The sequence below is a fragment of the Bos indicus genome, chromosome 10, assembly GCF_029378745.1.
Source record: "Bos indicus isolate NIAB-ARS_2022 breed Sahiwal x Tharparkar chromosome 10, NIAB-ARS_B.indTharparkar_mat_pri_1.0, whole genome shotgun sequence".
In the NCBI taxonomy this organism is placed as follows: domain Eukaryota; kingdom Metazoa; phylum Chordata; class Mammalia; order Artiodactyla; family Bovidae; genus Bos; species Bos indicus.
Genome location: NC_091769.1, coordinates 79,003,752 through 79,022,113, shown reverse-complemented (window position 1 = coordinate 79,022,113; position 18,362 = coordinate 79,003,752). Strand labels below are relative to the sequence as shown.

The 18,362-nt window shown below is 33.7% G+C and overlaps 1 protein-coding gene across 9 annotated transcripts in view; it reads right to left on the bottom strand.

Moving 5' to 3' along the window:
- Nucleotides 1–18,362, bottom strand: part of PALS1 (protein associated with LIN7 1, MAGUK p55 family member) — a 90,832-nt gene that overhangs the window by 36,286 nt on the left and 36,184 nt on the right. For all 9 annotated transcript variants that reach the window (XM_070797739.1, XM_070797738.1, XM_070797736.1 and 6 more), the window contains 4 exons: nt 5,218–5,426; nt 2,683–2,760; nt 1,531–1,677; nt 205–366 (listed from right to left, as the gene is read on the bottom strand). In XM_070797739.1, the coding sequence (XP_070653840.1) occupies nt 205–366; nt 1,531–1,677; nt 2,683–2,760; nt 5,218–5,426 (596 nt within the window). The remainder of the gene's footprint in view (nt 1–204; nt 367–1,530; nt 1,678–2,682; nt 2,761–5,217; nt 5,427–18,362) is intronic.

Genomic DNA, 18,362 nt, shown 5'->3' with positions numbered 1-18,362 from the left:
TGAGTCGCACAGACTCGGACATGACTGAAGCGACTTAGCAGCAGTAAATATTATGGAAATAATTATATGTGAAAATTATGCTAGAAATTATATAGATATCTTAAGTTATTTTTAAAATGCTTTTAAAATATTTTATTCTGAAGTCTACTAAAGGAAACAATTTTTGAGACTGTATCAATTATTCTTCTACCCATGTCAACTTACCAACAAGTCAAAAACCTCATTGACATCTTTTCCCCGGATTTCAATGCCATTAATTTCCAGAACTTCATCTCCTTCATGTAACAGACCACTTTTTTCTGCAGCACCCCCTTTAACTATCCGACTAATAATGACAGAATCCATTTCATTACGAACTGTAGCACCCTAAAAAAAAAAAAAATTCAAGTCAATTTTTTTTTTAATGCATTTTTTATTTCCTCATTTTAAAATTCTTACTTTTCTAGTTAACAATATTAGCCTTAGATTTATCTGGAGAAAAAAAATTATTTACATACAGTAACCATGGCAATAAGTCTGAAAGCTGATCATTTCCTCCACATTTTCTGCTTTGGAAGCATTCTATTTGTTAATATTCTAAAATCAGACTTTTGAAGCATACAACAGCATAAAAATGCACTTGCTCAAAAATAAAGCGAAAGCCTATAATCAAATTTGTTCTTTATATGGTAGATGCTATTCAAATAGTTATACTATATTTAGGTACAATTAGTGAACATGACTTGTAACTGAAAATCTTTTTAAATTCAAAATATGATGAAGCGATGAATACTAATCTGGTTAATAATCCAAATATTAAATACTATAGCTGTATCCAATCCACATTAAAATGTATTAAATATTTATGATACAAATCAGAAGCACAACTGAAATATATAGTCAAAAAATGGAAATCTGAATAAAGCTTAAAAGTAGACAGTTTGTAATACTTTTCTCCTGAATCTTTATTTTAAAAATTTGTCATAACTTTCCCAATTTCTTTTTGTTTTTGGTGGGGAATAAAACCTTGTTACATAAACTGCCTTTTAATAAAATACAGTCCCTATTTCATGTACCATGTTATGCAAGAAAATTTAAGACCTTAGGATTCAAGAATATTTCTCCAAAAATAAAAAGGAACAAAATTAAGGTAATAATAGCAGACTAAGAGAAAAAAACATTTACATATAAGAACTATAAAATATTAACATTAAACAATGCATACTTCTAAATATATGTGAAGTATGTTAGTAATTACATTGAATGAAATGATCACAATTTCTAACTTGTTTTTTTTTTAAAAAGCTAGAAGAATAATGAAGCAGATTACTTGTCCCTTCTTTGCTCAATTACTTCAAAACCTATTTTTTCATCAAATTATGGGTGAGAAAAGATGAACAAATTCTTCTCAGCCTAATAAGGAGTATGAGCAAGAACATAAAAGAATTCCAAAAAATCAGCCTCAAAAGAGAGAAACTGCCAGAAATGTAAAGGGTCTTCAATTATATAGATCTCAGAAAGGATCTCGTATCAGAGGTGTGGAACACTTACCAATGGAATATCTCGAGCCTTTTCTATACGAACTATTTTTACAGTTTCTCCTCCATACTGGCCAACGCTTTCATAAACTCTCTCATCTGTAATAGGCTCTAGCTGCATTTCCTGCTCAGCGACCTTATCATGGGCCAGTAAAAGTGCCTGTTTCAAAGAAACCCAAAGCATTTAAAGTAACAACATGACTTATTTCTGTAGAGAGATTTTAACCTAATCATGTACAAAGTATCCTGATCATTATACATTTAAAAGTGGTATAATTAATTATATATTCAGATCTGTTTCCAAACTTTCCAACTGAAGTACAGATGCAGCTCTGTATCTTTTTTAGCCAACTAACATGTGTTAGTTACACTAGGGAATACTCCGGAATGAGTTATGAAAGTCTAAAATGCTTATTAAACTTCATAAAAACAGAATCACTTTAAGGGTCCAAGATTATAATTAAAATTTACAGAAAAACATAACCAAAAAAGAGAAGTTTGTAAATAAGTTGTTTCAAAAATAATGTGGTTAATTTTAAGTAGAAAAGTATATAATCCAACAATAATTACTTTGTGATGTAAACAATCAAAGCTATGGTTTTTTAGTCAAAGCTACAGTTTTCCAGTAGTCATGTATGGATGTGAGAGCTGGACAGTAAAAAAAAAGCTGAGCACCGAAGAACTGATGCCTTCAAACTGTGGTGCTAGAGAAGACTCTTGAGAGTCCCCTGGACAGCAACAAGATGAAACCAGTCAACCCTAAAGGAAATCAGTCCTGAATATTCACTGGAAGGACTGATGCTGAAGCTGAAGCTCCAATATTTGGCCACCTGATACAAACAGGTGACTCACTGGAAAAGACCCTGTTTCTGGGAAAGACAGAAGGCAGGAGAAGAAGGGGACGACAGAAGCTGAGATGGTTGGATGGCATCACCGACTCAATGGACATAAGTTTGAGAAAACTCTGGGAGATAGTGAAGGACAGGGAAGCCTGGAGTGCTGCAGTCCATGGGGTTGCAAAGAGTTGGACACAATTGAGTGACTGAACAACAACAATCAAAATAGTCTACATAATATTTGAGCTCTTTGTTAGTTCAAGAGACTGATTCAAAGTGATACTGAATGCTGGAAAAAACACAAAAATAATGCTCTGTCCATTTTCTACCTGAATATGTGGAGCACTCAGCAGAGCAGTTAATTCTTGTCCTTCCTTCTGGTGAACTGGCTTCAAAACAGTTTGTACCTAAGAAACAAAGATTATTCCTAGGTTACAAATAATATGACATTTGTACAGATTTTTTTAAAGGGTAGGATTTAAAATTGTAAAAGCTATTTGTAAGACAGAAAAGCACTAAAGAGAATTATCATTTTTAAAATGTTTTTTTCCTCAGAATTTTCAATCTTATCATGATTGACGATAGCATTTTTATTTATGACTATGAATGAGGCATTTCTTTCTTGAAAATTTCTGCAAATACATTATAAAACAGACTAATAATGACCATATGAGAGAAAAGCTATTCTAACAGTTATGCTGCTATTTTATATTTTTAACCATACGTTTATGTAACTACATTTTAAATCAGAGAGGACATTTTAGAGTTAGATTAACAAGACAAATGTATATGAGAGTGATAGAATAACCACTATACTATAATGAATTATATTAAAAATTTTCCTCAAGAATTCTTCCACTTAGTATAAACTCCACTTGATAATGAATTTTTTTAGCCTGTTTCCTTACTCGTGGTTCTTAAAAGATTGAGATAATCCATATAAACTGCTTAGCATATTACCTAGCACACAGTAAACTGTTATTTTAATATATTTCTAGATGTGAGTTACTCATATTTTAAGATTTCTATATTAATGTTCATCAAATGAATTGACCTCTACTTGGTGAGTATAGTCACCAAGTATATATATACTTGTATATATATGAAAAGTGAAAGTGAAGTCGCTCAGTTGTGTCCAACTCTTTGTGACCCCGTGGACTGTAGCCCACCAGGCTCCTCTGTCCATGGGATTCTCCAGGCAAGAATACTGGAGTGAGTTGCCATTTCCTTCTCCAGGGGATCTTCCTGACCCAGGGATCGAACCCAGGTCTCCCACATTGCAGGCAGACGCTTTAACCTCTGAGCCACCAGGGAAGTCATATATGTATGTATGTATGTATGTATGTATGTATGTATGTATGTGTGTGTGTGTGTGTGTGTATACACACATAGTCACCAGTATAGTATACTGGTTTATGTGTGTGTGTGTGTGTGTGTGTATACACACATAGTCACCAGTATAGTATACTGGTTTATTATTGTTTTTAGTATCTAGATTATATTATCCAAGTACAGTGAGATGGGAAATAGTCAATATTTATGTGTGAAAACAGTTAATTTAACATAAGGATTATATGTTCCCTAATGTTTTGAAGGAGTTTGTAAAATTATCTGGGTCTGGCAGTTTTCTGAGGAGTAGATTTCTAACTTTCAATTTTACCTACTGTTACTACTTTTTTCAGGTATCTGTAAGTCACTTTTGGCAATTTTTATTTTCTTACAAAAACAACCCAGGTGATAGCACTTTCATACTTAATAATATAAACTTATAATTTGTTATAATTTATGCTTTTATCTTTGCTAACATTATTAGTGTTTTTTTCTTCATCTAACTTGTCAATGGTTTCTCTATTTTCCTGTTCTCTAAAAAAAAGAAACTTTTAATGTTACATTTATGTAAGTAATTCAATTCCTTTTTGTTTTCATTTACTTCCCTTTCTAATTTCTAATCACATGAACTGTATATGTTCAGTTGAATTATGTTCAATCTTTTCTTCTACCATAAATATTTAAAATTTTCTCTGTGGGCTATTTTTCCTCAAATATTATATATGTTCTCATTATCAACATCTCTGATTTTCCTCCTTTTTCTATTTCCTTACTCCAGTACCAAAAAGAGCACTTTGTAACAATGCAGATTAACAAAACCAAAATTATCACCATTGATGAAAACATATAGAAATAAATTAATATATAAATTTTTAATAAAAGTTAGCTCATGATTAAAATAGGAATCCAGTAAATCTCTAACAATTCTTATGGTTATTTTAAATAATTTTTAAAGTAATTCCTCTATCAAAACTAAGAGATAATAATTTTGAGATTAATCAATTTGACCACAAGTAGATCATAGCAATGACAGCATCAGAACTAGCCTGTTCTCTAGTTTTGGCACCTAGAAAAGGATGTTTCTAAATATATATTGAGTTCCATATGTATTCAATACAAGTAACAAATCTTAGAAGTTATATATTTATAATACCTGATTATCTAACATAATTTAATCTCATCAGTACTGATTTATCTCAGTTTACAATGTATATTGCTTAAAATAAAACCATACTAAAAGTATTAAAAAATTTTCCCCTTTAGCAATTTAGATAAATACTCCTCTTACTATACAAATATAAGAACCAATGCTCTTCTTTTCATGGAACAGAGTCTTATTTTTGAACTAAGTATACTTTTTTTTCAGGATAAAATACACATAAGTGAATTTTTCCTAACACATAAATTATCAACATGTCATCAGTAGTAATTAATTCTAATGAACCTTAGAGTCACAGCAGTATTTTCCAAGAATACTGCCTCACTACCACTAACTATTACCTTGCATATGTCAATGAGACGTTCAGAATACATACCTCCTGTGCAAGATCTTGTGCATTGGAGATAAGAGGAAATGGAGGACTGGCCTTGTTCATGTGTACTGTGACAGCATTGTGTATCTTAAACGCATTCTGGAAATCTTTATTTTGTACAAGTTGTAAAAGCAGTGAAATATCCTCCTGGCTCTGAGAATCTACCAAGGTATGTTGGATATGTTTAAGCGAAGCAAACAAGTCTTCCACTTCTAGTAGGAGAAGGAAAAGGTATCCAAAAATTAATTTTCTGTCTTAATTCCACAAGTGTCTTAAGATAAAATTTCTTGAACAAATAACAATAAGTTTTGGAAAAAAAAAAACTTACCTATTTTTTGAGTGTCAAATCACTGTCATTTTACTGATTTTTAAGTAAAACTCTTTAAAAATTATACAACAGAATCAAGTACATTTTTTCAAGTGTTTTAATTATGTAAAATATATATCACTATAAAAATAAATAAGGGGGTAGAATACATAAATGAATAAAAAATTTAAAACCACCAATAGTCCCATCACTTACAAACAACTTTAAAAAAAATCTCATGGCATTTCCTTTTTTCATTTAACAAGGACATTTAGTTTTCCCACATCATCAGTCTTTACAAAAACATATACAATGGCTCCCTGATGTTCCATTACATGTCTAAAACTGTAACTTACAATAACCATTACATTAAATCGAGCATTCAGGGTGCTTCCAATTTTTTTTGCAGTGTAAGTAATAAGCATTTCTGTACATAATGATCATTGCTGTGTAAAAATATGTCTGAGATTCTGATGTTCCTTAAAATAATTTCAAGAAATGGCATTTAAAAATACCATTCTGACATTTTAAAAGCCAAAGAGTTTTCTAGGGAGGTTTTACTAATTCACATCCCATTACCAATATTCAAATATTATCATTTTTAAAACCCTTCCATTTCTTTTAACAGGGATGTTGAACCTTACTTGTATTTACCAAGCATTTCTTCTGTGGTCCACAGAACTCTTATGAACATATGAGTCTCCTAAGATGATACTGAAAAATTGGGGCATGTGTATGTCTGCATGTTCCTATTAGTGTCCATATGTAGCACATACATTTTTCTTGAAGGAGGTTATTCCAAAATGGATAAGAACCACATGTTGCCTCTTCTCTGATCCTCACCCAGGTAGATATATGTTCATGTATATACTTTGTCACACTTGTGGGAAATAGTTTTCTAATTTTTCTGTCTGTTAATTTTATTTGTGGTAACTTTACTGTAGATATTTTTGGCTATTATGTGTTAAGAATAATCCACCTATTCCTGTGTGATTTCTCTCACTGTCTCTACGCTTATAAACTTCTTCCCCTAGGTCATTAAGTTTATAAGCATAGAAACAGTGAGAGAAATCACATAGGAATAGGTGGATCCCCTGGAGAAGGGAAAGGCTACTCACACCAGTATTCTGGCCTGGAGAATTCCACAGACTATATATATATATAGTCCATGGGGTCACAAGAGCTGAACACAACTTTCACTTTCACTTTCCTAGGTCATTCAATGTTTACCCACATTTAAAACTTACTATGGTTTCTATTCCACAGGTAACTTCCATCCATCTAGAATTAATTTGGTATAGATTTGAGGGGAAATTTGTACTTCATTTCTTCCAAATGGTTAACCAATTATTCTAATACCATTTATTGAATAATCTCTTTTTTTCCACTGATTTATGATATAACCAAATTCTTATATCAGGGTCTGTTTCTAGTCCATTGGTTTATCAGAACTGAAATCTTTAAGTAACATTATAGTCTACACTCATATTGACATGACAAAAACTTGCTCATTACTTTTTCAAAAATGTTTTGACTTCAAGTGAGCTACAAAACCATTTTTAAGATGCCTCCTCACTATCTCCTATGTATCCAAAAAGAAAAAACCTACTAAGATGCTGTCTAAAATTAAAACTGTAAATGATTCTGGAAAAAACGTAATAGTAGGTACTGTCTGTGTATATCTGTGTCTTATATAGTCCCATGGGGGAGGAAAAAAAAAAAAAAAAAAAACCTCTTGGTTTAAGTCTTTGTTAGTTTTCTCCATACAGGGCTTGCAGAAAGGTTATTAATTCTTATATCCTACTACTAAATAGTAGTTTAATATTTTACAGATTAGAATAGCTCTTCTAATCAGCTCTTCTGAAGTTCCCCATCTTCCACCCCTCTCCCCAAATCAAAACTGCTTTAGTTCTTAAAAAAAAAAAAAAGTTCTCTAGTAACTTAAAATGTAGCCCTCCTCAAAAAAAGACAGGAAAAAAATCAGAAAGTCAAAACAGTCATCTGAACAACCTAAGAAGTTGTGATCCAGAACTAAATAATTAGCTGTAAGTTAATGATTTATCAAGTTAATGATTTATCTACAAGAGTAGACAAAATATAGATAGGGGAAAGTGAAAGATGTTGATCAAAGAGTACGAACTGTCAGTTTTAAGGTGGATAAGTTCTGAGGATCTAACGGGTAGCACGGTGATTACAGTCAATAATACTATATTGTATACCTGAAATGTACTGAGAGTAGATCTTAGGCATTCTCACCGCACACACAAAAGGTAAATATGTGAGGTGACGGATATGTTAATCAACTTAACTGTGGTGTATTTTACAACATCTGATTGTACACTTTAGATACATAAAATTTTTTTGCCAACTGTACATCAATAAAGCAGTGCTGGGAAGAATATGAACATCAGATTTCATCAAATTCAAAGAAGTTACCACAGAAATTACCTAAGTATATAAAGAATTCTCAGAGTAGGAAGAATTCAATAGCCTTAAAGTATCTTTAGAGTAAAACAGAAAGACATTTTAAATATCTTAAAAGGAAAAAGAATTATAAAATCAACAAAGTAGCTGACTATACTCTCCTGAAGACTATAATCTTTCTGAGTAGATTATGGGATTTCGGTTTAAAATTTTACTGTTTAAAGGGGCTTAGCCTGGTTGTCAGGGCAATGAGAAAATCAGAAGCTTCAGATCTCACTGCTGACAAATCAATAAGAACTTCAGTCAGCCCAGAAGGTAACAATCTCCCTACTGTGTCTCTTCAAGCCCAGGGCGAGTTAAATTTTTAGAGGCAAAGGTATTTCTGCATAACCTCTATGTACCAAACCCACCAACAAAGACATTAAAATATGGACATTAAAAAAATTTTTTTAATCTGTAGTCATACCTTTCAGCTATAACTACTGGTGCTATTTTGTTATACTATATAGCCTTTCAGACTTTTAAAAAATGCTGGTCTTAACCACAGAGACCACATTATAAATGCGGTTTTGCAAGCTGATATTTTCCAATGTCTACAGAATAAATTCTTAGCATAAAATTACTTCTTAGGGCTTCTCTTGTGGCTCAGCTGGTAAAGAATCCACCTGCATCGTGGGAGACCTGGGTTTGATTCCTGGGTTGGGAAGATTCCCTGGAGAAGGGAAAGGCTGCCCACTCCAGTATTCTGGCCTGGAGAATTCCATGGACTGTATAGTCCACAGGGTTGCAAGGAGTTGGATACGACTGAGTAACTTTCACTTATCAGATAATAAAAATATTTAAAACTTTTATACACGTTGCCAAACTGACCCCATAGTTTTGTACTAACTCATACTCTTACCATCAAAAAATTTGAGTGCATGTTTCTACAAACAGACCAAATTTTTCATTTTTGGTGATCTGGTTAGGAAAGCATGTATTTCTTTATCCAGTAGTGACTTTCAATATATTTTCACAAGGTGAACAGTCATTTATGTTTCTTTTTTCCTCAATTTTCTGCTTATCTTTTGACCACTTTTCTGCTAGATCTTTTTTTCCTTAATAACCAGAATTACACAGATTTTATAAATATCCCTGCAGGCTTAAGTAGAACATACTGAATATAGTTTTCTTGCTATATCAGAACAATGAATTTTTAATCAAAGATATTTATGAGAATCAGTAAGGAAATTTACAAAAATATTTATGTCCTGAATTCTACCTTAAACACAATCAGAATCCCCTGTCATCCTTAATTATATATCTATGCCTATATATATTTAAATTGATTATGTACTCTCAAGAACCAATGATTTACACGCTTTATTAACAGCAGTTGTAGCTGTAGTATTTTAAGACATGATATACTTGGGAATAACTAAGGTAGCCAAACCCATTTTCTTCTATATCAAATAACCTTGATTGCTGTACTGAATTTTTGTGTCTGCATCACAGTAATTCTACTTACTCCTTTGTGACAAATTCTTTTATTGTTTTTGACTTCTGTGGTAAACAAAGCATATAATTTTCATTTTTAGAATATTTTGAACATATGTAAATATCCCAAGGAAATAGGAACAGTAAGGTAGGATAATCTGAACTGCTGCTGCTGCTGCTAAGTCGCTTCAGTCGTGTCCGACTGTGTGCGACCCCATAGACGGCAGCCCACCAGGCTCCCCTGTCCCTGGGATTCTCCAGGCAAGAACACTGGAGTGGGTTGCCATTTCCTTCTCCAATGCATGAAAGTGAAAAGTGAAAGTGAAGTTGCTCAGTTGTGTCTGACTCTTCATGACCCCATGGACTGCAGCCTACCAGGCTCCTCCGTCCACGGGAGTTTCCAGGTAAGAGTACTGGAGTGGGGTGCCATCGCCTTCTCTGAATCTAAAGGAATGGCTTAATGAGAGATAAAACTAGAGATCACTGACCTTATTTCAGGAGATCAGATAATAGGTGAGATGCTGAGATTATGCACAGACAGGAAATAGGCAATTTTTGTGGTTAGTCCAAAAGGGATGATTGCTTTCAAGTTCTAAGAAATGAGTAGCCTTCTCATGTTGATAGGACCTCAGGTAAGGAATACGGTTCCAGAGAAAGATAAAATCTGGTTAATCTGTCCAAACTGTGCTCATACTGAGGAATTTAAAGACATAAAGACCATCCACGACAGTTTAAAATGCAGGGAAAAAAATTTCAGGATCAAACTGGAAATGTCTTTCTTTCAGGAAATCAGGGATCAACATAAGATCTATAGGGATAGGACAGATCTTACTTTACTTAAGTAAAGGCTTTTGGGAGAACTTAAGGACTATGCCATGAGCCAGAAATTACAAATTTCACTGGATTTCAGGTTCAAATTTTGAAGGTCATCAAGACCAATTTAATTTTGTTAATTATTATCGTTTACAATTCCATTATCCTTTACGAAGTCCTACTCACATTTTTTGTTGTTTAATTAGTAAAAACTGTTTTCACTGAAATTATCCCTTTTTAGAAGTTATCTTCAGACTTAGTACATTAGTCAATCTTGCCAGACTACATTGAGATCACTTGCACTTAAGCTCATCTTTTACAATAAAATATCACCAACCATTATTGAAAACCTACAAATATGTGTTGTTGTTGTTGTTCAGTTACTAAGTCATGTCTGACTCTTTACAACCTCATGGACTGTAGCACACCAGTCTCTTCTGTCCCCCACTGTCTCCTGGAATTTGCTCAAATTCACGTCCATTAATTTGGTGATGCTATCTAAACATCTGATCCTCTGCCACCCCTTTCTCTTCCTGCCTTCAATCTTCTCCAGCATCAGGGTCTTTTCCAGTGAGTTGGCTCTTTACATCAGGTGGCCTGATACAAATTTGGCCTGAATTTCACACTGGTCACTGCCAATATTGAATAGAAGGATATAGAACAATAACTATATTATAGGCATAAATACATATCTTTTAATCCTCTTAAAATCTGACAAATTTTTCCCAATTTAGAAAAACCACCAAAACCTGAGACATACATAGTTCAGACCAAATCTCTTCAGATGGAGAAAATGAAGTCACACACAAAAATGGCACCTGGGTGAAGAAATCTTTTTCTCTGACTTCCAAGGAAATGTTTTTCCTGCCACACCAAGGGATTTTAAAAAGATAAACATCACTATTATTATTATTGTTTAGATTTTAGGACTTAATTGTGATATGTCATTCATCTGCTTCAGAAAAGCTGACCTGAGATGTCTTCTCACCCAGCACAGAATCATGTAATGTACGCTGACTAGCATTCAGAGGTGCTTACACATGCTACTTTACCATGTATCTGTAGACAGAATTTCTTCTAGTTAACTGTGTTTGTATATGTTCACACATATAATGCGCCCTCCAAATGCTACTTTTACAGTACTGTTGCATTTATTTCTGCTATTTTAACCAAATGTCTTGTGCTTTAAGTATTTTCTCAGAATATTTTATTTCAATTCTAACATAATCACAATAATATGCTAGATAGTACACTGTGAAGGTTCAGCAAAAGAAAGCAAAACTGCAATCTGTGAATGTAGAGGCCACGTAGCTTTTTGAGAAATATTGTAAAAACATCTTTGATTGTGTAGCACCAGCCTGGGTAACTAAGTTAGACAGCAAATTTGATAAGTGTGATTTATGTGGACAGTTTTCAGATAAATTCCATATCTGCTTTCATGGCCAATTTAGTTGGAAAAGTTTTTAGATCATATTTTTAGGCAAGAAAGCTTCCTCACGTGCACTCATGCTTTGGGTTCAAATAAATTTCTATTAAAAATGTTTAATGAATAAACAGAACAGATTAAGTTACCAAACACTCAAAAGTTCTTAAAATTCATTATAAGTAGCTTGACAGAAGATATGAACTAAACCATATATGTAGTTAAAGAAATATCTAAGAGAAAATATGAAACAGTAAATGATAAAAACTTATTTATAAAGAAACATTCATTTCATCAGTTTATAAATTTAACAGACATTAAAAATTATGCTGCTTCTGTCCAATAAAGTTTTAAAGTCACATAGCAAGCAACAAATATCTATCTATACCATTAGTCTTAAAATATTGATTATAATGAATTTTATTAGAAAATTCTGAACGGACTTCTGATAAAGGGTCTTTTCTTTGATATTAAGTACGATGTCATAATGAAAAATAATTGTTAGCAATATCTACTCAGGGATTCTCATTTTTGACACATTCATTCTAGTTTCATAAAAAAATTATTAATTTCGAAAGGTATTTTGTTGTAGGTTTAAAAATCTTTGTTTTTATACAGTATATCTTTAGAAGCACTTCATGTTACTCAAGAACAGCACATTTTCTACACACTTTAAGAAATGTTCCATTGTCTGATGCAGTAATTAGATTATATGATACTTAAACAAAAACCACTTAAGTTATTTGAAATTCTGTGCAATTCCAGAGGAAATATGAAAAATCTAATCAGATGCAGCTAAATCCATCCTGTCAAATATGTACCTACTTCTACAATAATGGTGAAGATAAACAACAGAGTACAGACTATACAGAGAAGGGAGATCTCCCCATACACAGATCAGAGGCTCCCTTCCTCATTCCCACACACAATAAGCACACAGAAAAAGAACCACATGGTTCTTTACGCAGAGAAGTAGAGACATAAATGGAGAATTACAGGGCTACCGAGAAAAAAACGACACAACTGTAGAGTAGGGAGTGAGCAAAGAAGGGAGCACTGAGGCAGAGCAGTACTCACAACAAGGCAGGAGAGAGGTCAGACAGAAACGGGGACACTGCACAGAGGGGCAGACAAACGTGCACATAACAGATCTGGCTTTGCTGATAAAAATCTAGTTTGCAACAACTTCCCTACAAGCAAGTGCTTTATATCTAGTTCAAATTCCTTGTCCTGCAGTCTGATCCATTCCTCTTATTTGATGTTCCATAAACATTAAGCTTGCATCATCTGCTCTACATTTCATACAATAGCTAAATCTTGATCATTTATGTTGAAAGAAAAGGTGTATTATCTAAAACTAAGAAAAACCACTGACATTTGGTTTGGGGATAATTAATCAGCTAAATATACACACAGAAGTCCACAAATCCATCCCCTGAATGCTCCCTTTCCTCCTGGCCCTCTCCTGCCACCTAAAATGAAACAGAATGAAGACTCTAAAATAGGTAACAGAAAGCAATCACTAAGAGTTGCTCTATCTGAAAATTCTACCCTCAGATTCCCAAGACTCTGGAGAATTATGCAGATGACACCACCCTTATGGCAGAAAGTGAAGAGGAAGTAAAAAGCCTCTTGATGAAAGTGAAAGTGGAGAGTGAAAAAGCTGGCTTAAAGCTCAACATTCAGAAAACGAAGATCATGGCATCTGGTCCCATCACTTCGTGGGAAACAGATGGGGAAACAGTGGAAACAGTGTCAGACTTCATTTTTTTGGGCTCCAAAATCACTGCAGATGGTGACTACAGCCATGAAATTAAAAGATGCTTACTCCTTGGAAGGAAAATTATGACCAACCTAGATAGCATATTCAAAAGCAGAGACATTACTTTGCCAACAAAGGTCCGTCTAGTGAAGGCTATGGTTTTTCCAGTGGTCATGTATGGATGTGAAAGTTGGACTGTGAAGAAGGCTAAGCGCCGAAGAATTGATGCTTTTGAACTGTGGTGTTGGAGAAGACTCTAGAGAGTCCCTTGGACTGCAAGGAGATCCAACCAGTCCATTCTGAAGGAGATCAGCCCTGGGATTTCTTTGGAAGGAATGATGCTAAGGCTGAAACTCCAGTACTTTGGCCACCTAATGTGAAGAGTTGACTCATTGGAAAAGACTCTGATGCTGGGAGGGATTGAGGGCAGGAGGAGAAGGGGACGACAGAGGACGAGATGGCTGGATGGCACCACTGACTCGATGGACATGAGTCTGGGTGAACTCCGGGAGTTGATGATGGACAGGGAGGCCTGGCGTGCTGCTATTCATGGGGTCGCAAAGAGTTGGACACGAATGAGTGACTAAACTGAACTGAAGGGTAAACAATAAAATTAACTCAAGGAAGCTCATCTGTTTCTGAAGATCTTTTAAAAGCAGTGGAGATAACCATCTCCTCTGGATTAGTTTTGTTATCTTCACTTATTGCTATCATTTACCTCACATGAAAATAGATTCTAGGGACCTATTCAAGCATTAAGATTCTTCCACCAATTCTTTTAACCTATCCTCAGAAACTTCTATAGTTCAACCAACTTCATGACTTCTTCCTTAGAACTTCTATTAAAGATTTCTTTTCTCCTAAACTGTATAGTCAAACTGACTATTCAGGTGAGGAACTTAATAGTATAGAGGATGAGGAAATTATGAGGCTTCCCTGGTGGCTGAGTGGTAATGAATCTGCCTGCCAATACAGGAGACAACAGGTCCGTCCCTGGGTCGGGAAGATCTCCTGGAGAAGGAAATGAAACCCACTTCAGTATTCTTGCCTGGGAAATCCCACAGACAGAGGAGCCTGGTGGGCTACAGTCTACAGGGTTGGAAAAGAGCCAGATACAACTTAGTTACTAAACAACAACAAATGAAGAAATTATACCAGTTTCCAGTACATCTATCCACTGAATTGAAATTAGAACTTCCACTTAGGAAATCCTTGCTTAAGTTGGGATGGGTAGTCTTTCCTTTTTCTTTTTAAATTTAAGGAAATAAAATTCAGATCACTGAGCTTTGGTTTGTAGTGGACTAGGTTAAAATGCATTTATTAAAAATAATCAGAAGCTCCTGAAAGACCCTAAACAGTAATTAATCATTAACACATTGGGTTACAAATTAAAAACAAATTCTAGACAAGTCTACAAGCAAAGACAGTTGAGAGAGAAGACAGAGCAAACATCTTAGCTCCAAATATAGGACAATGGAGAAACACCACTGAAATGATTACTGCTCAGTCAGGTACAAAAATTTCATGATTTTTCTCTGGACAAAACTGTAATGAATTTGGTGAGCAAGAAAAAGAACTAAATTTGAGGTCAGAATATCTGGGTCCTGGTTATGGCTTAGATTACTTATTAGCTGCAATGTATGTCACTGGAAAATCTATTTCAATCTGTATAACATGACTGGGTTTGACTTGGATATTATTTCACAAACTTCTGTTAGCGATCCATTAAAAATGTATATTCTTTAATAGCAAATCAAACAACTGACAAAGAATTCATCTCCAAAATATACAAGCAGGTCACGTAGCTCAATATCAGAAAAATGAACAACCCAATTAAAAAGTGGGCAGAAGACCTAAAGAGACATTTCTCCAAAGAAGACATACAGATGGCTAATAAACACATCAAAAGATGCTCAACATCACACATTACTAGAGAAATGCAAATCAAAATGACAATAAGGTATCATCATCTCACATGGTTAGAACGGCCATCATCAAAAAGTCTACAAACAATAAATGCTGGAGAGGGTGTGAAGAAAAGGGAACCCCCTTACACCGTTGGTGGGAATGCAAACTAATACAACTACTATGGAGAACAGTATGGAAATTCCTTAAAAAACTAGGTATAAAACTACAACACAATCCAGCAATCCCACTATTGGGCATATAGCCTGAGGAAACTAGAACTGAAAAGGACACATGTACCCCAGTGTTCAATGCAGCACTATTTACAATAGCAAGGACATGGAAGCAACCTAGATGTCCAATCTTAGCAATACGAACAAATCAAAAAATCATCAAACAGTCCCCACATTTTAAATATTAAGCTTAATACCAATAGGTTTAACCATTTTACTTTCAGAAAAAAAGTCCCTCAAGGGAACAGCTAATAAAGTTTGGAAATATTTATAGAAGTTGAGCAAAAATTTAATAGCAATTAACTTCTCAGAAATAGTATGAACTCAAAGTTTATTGGCACTGGAGTTTTTTTTCTGTTGACTTTAAATAAACTTTATTTTAAAAGCCAATAAAAAAAAAGTTCATCACAATCCAGCAAAATTCTAGTATATCCCATGATCAATCAAAAGTCAAATAACATCAGAGAGAAATGTGAAGAAATATTTTACTTTATAACATCAAATACAAGAATACTATTGATTTAGCATTAAGAGAATATGCAGAGACACCTGGCAAAAATATGTAGGTACTAATAAAGACTGAAAGACAGTATTATTAATATAAAAATATTTTATTTATCCTAGTTTTATTCCCCTCAGTGTGTGTGTGTGTGTTTTTAAATTTTTTCTTATCACTAACAGCATCTGGTGAAAACTAGAAAGCCCTTAATCACAGATTTCAAGAATCTCCTTATCAGCCATAAAACCTATAGCCTGCTATGGGTGTGTGTTGAGTGGGTGTGTGCATGTTTCCGAAGGTCTCTTCACAAATGTGAGAATCAGAGTCATGTCTATGATAGACAGCAATGTTTCCTAGTTACTCCCTTTAAACAGTCTGTCTACTGTATTTACTTGTCCAGAGTCCTGACCCAAATCAGTTATCTGTGATTACAAAAATCAATGAAACAGCAAAAGCTACAAAGACATCTGAGGATGACCCTGTTCTCCCTCATTCTACTCTAACCTACATTCTGCTCTCTTCTCAGGATTTTTCTCACAAGGTAGTTTGTATCTTTACTTATGAAAGAGAACAAGACAATGATATTTCATTTATAGGAAGTTCTAACAACTCATGCCAATTTTAAGGAAGGCTCCTTAATGTATCAAAATTCTTATAATTTATGCTAGTAATATTAATTATCCATTTAAATTTCCCACATCACTATTTTCTAATTTTCAATAAGATTCTAAGTGCTTTTACACAAGAAAATTCAGTTCATCCTTTCCAAATATTTTCTATCAATCCATCCCTCCATGTTTAATATTATACACTGCCAAATTTATAGTTTAAAAAAATCACCACCCAGACAAAGTATCCAATCTTTTCCAATCACACTTCCAATTCTTTAATGAGAATTTCCTCTACTCACAGATAAATGACGATGTATCATTTGGAAACTGAAGGCTCCCTTTCAGAGAAATAAATCAGTTGCCCCATCCTTGCCTCATTTAAAACAAGGTTGCTGTTTCTGGTTGTGAAAAAAGCTGAGAAGCTGTCTCCTGGTGTGTGCATATTAATCTAAACACTGGCAGAGAGACTCATACAACTTTAGGGAGTACTGTTGTAGTTTGATGTGTTAGCAAATTACAAACAGGAAAAAAATGTCTGGTACAAAGCTAGTATACTTCATTTTAAAGTGAAAACTTAAAACTGAGTACATCCCAAAACTGAAGATTTGACTGACAAAAACAACTTTATAACTTATGGTAACTTTTCATGCCTCCTACAAATAACACATCTGTGTTGAGTGCATTAAAATTAAATCACTCATTTCTCAAAACATGAAATATTCTCCTTATCCAAGAAATGACTTACAGACAGCTGGTACTAAATTCCAAATTACTTTAAAATAACTTATGTAAAACATCCTGAAGTTCAAGGATTACCCAAAGATAATTTTTAAAACCACAGTGGGTTGCAAGTCAGAAGAAAATATAGTTGTCCTTTAACTACACTTGTAGAAAAACAAACCAAGCAACAGGTCTTCAGTTTTCTGTGGTTAGGCAAGAAAATAAATAAAATTTCACAAGTGAATTCTGTTTCTTCATGGAGATTACATAAGTCTTGTCTACTACATGGACATTTATGCCTAATTCAATTAAAGTAAATGGGCAAATACATTAATCTCAAAGAAATTTAAATAGAAACCCAGAAAACTCAAACTAGGCTTGGGTTGGATATATTACAATCTAAGTTTTCTCCAAGTCATAGAGAATATTTAGAGAGTATTTTAATAAAATATAATGAAGTGGTATGAGATGATGCCAATAAGAGGCAATGAAATATTTTTACTCTAACAAAACTCTTAAGAAAAAACAGCATAAAATTCCTTCATATAAATGCATTTTTAAAATACGTAATCTCTCTGTTTTTACTATAATGCCTTTCATTATTACCATTTAGGCATTTTTTGCACACTTCATTATGACTGAATCTATCTATGATTTCTTAAATCACAGAAAAACACACACAATGTTTTCTGTCAAGAGATACGATTCCTTTGTAAAGGTATAGCAAAGAAAAAACAGTTGTTATGATGTAGCAGAAAATGTTCTAGACTGCAGTTAGTATATATGGTAAACATATATACAAATATATAGTATATATGGTACTTTTATATACACAGTAAATAAGGTACTTTTATATACAGATAGCTAGTATATGGTACATTTATATAGATGGTAACTTTGAGTAAGTAAGAAAAAGATGTTGCACTCTTGGTAGCCAAAGCTCTGGTCCAGTGAGTGAAGAACGGGACGGATGTC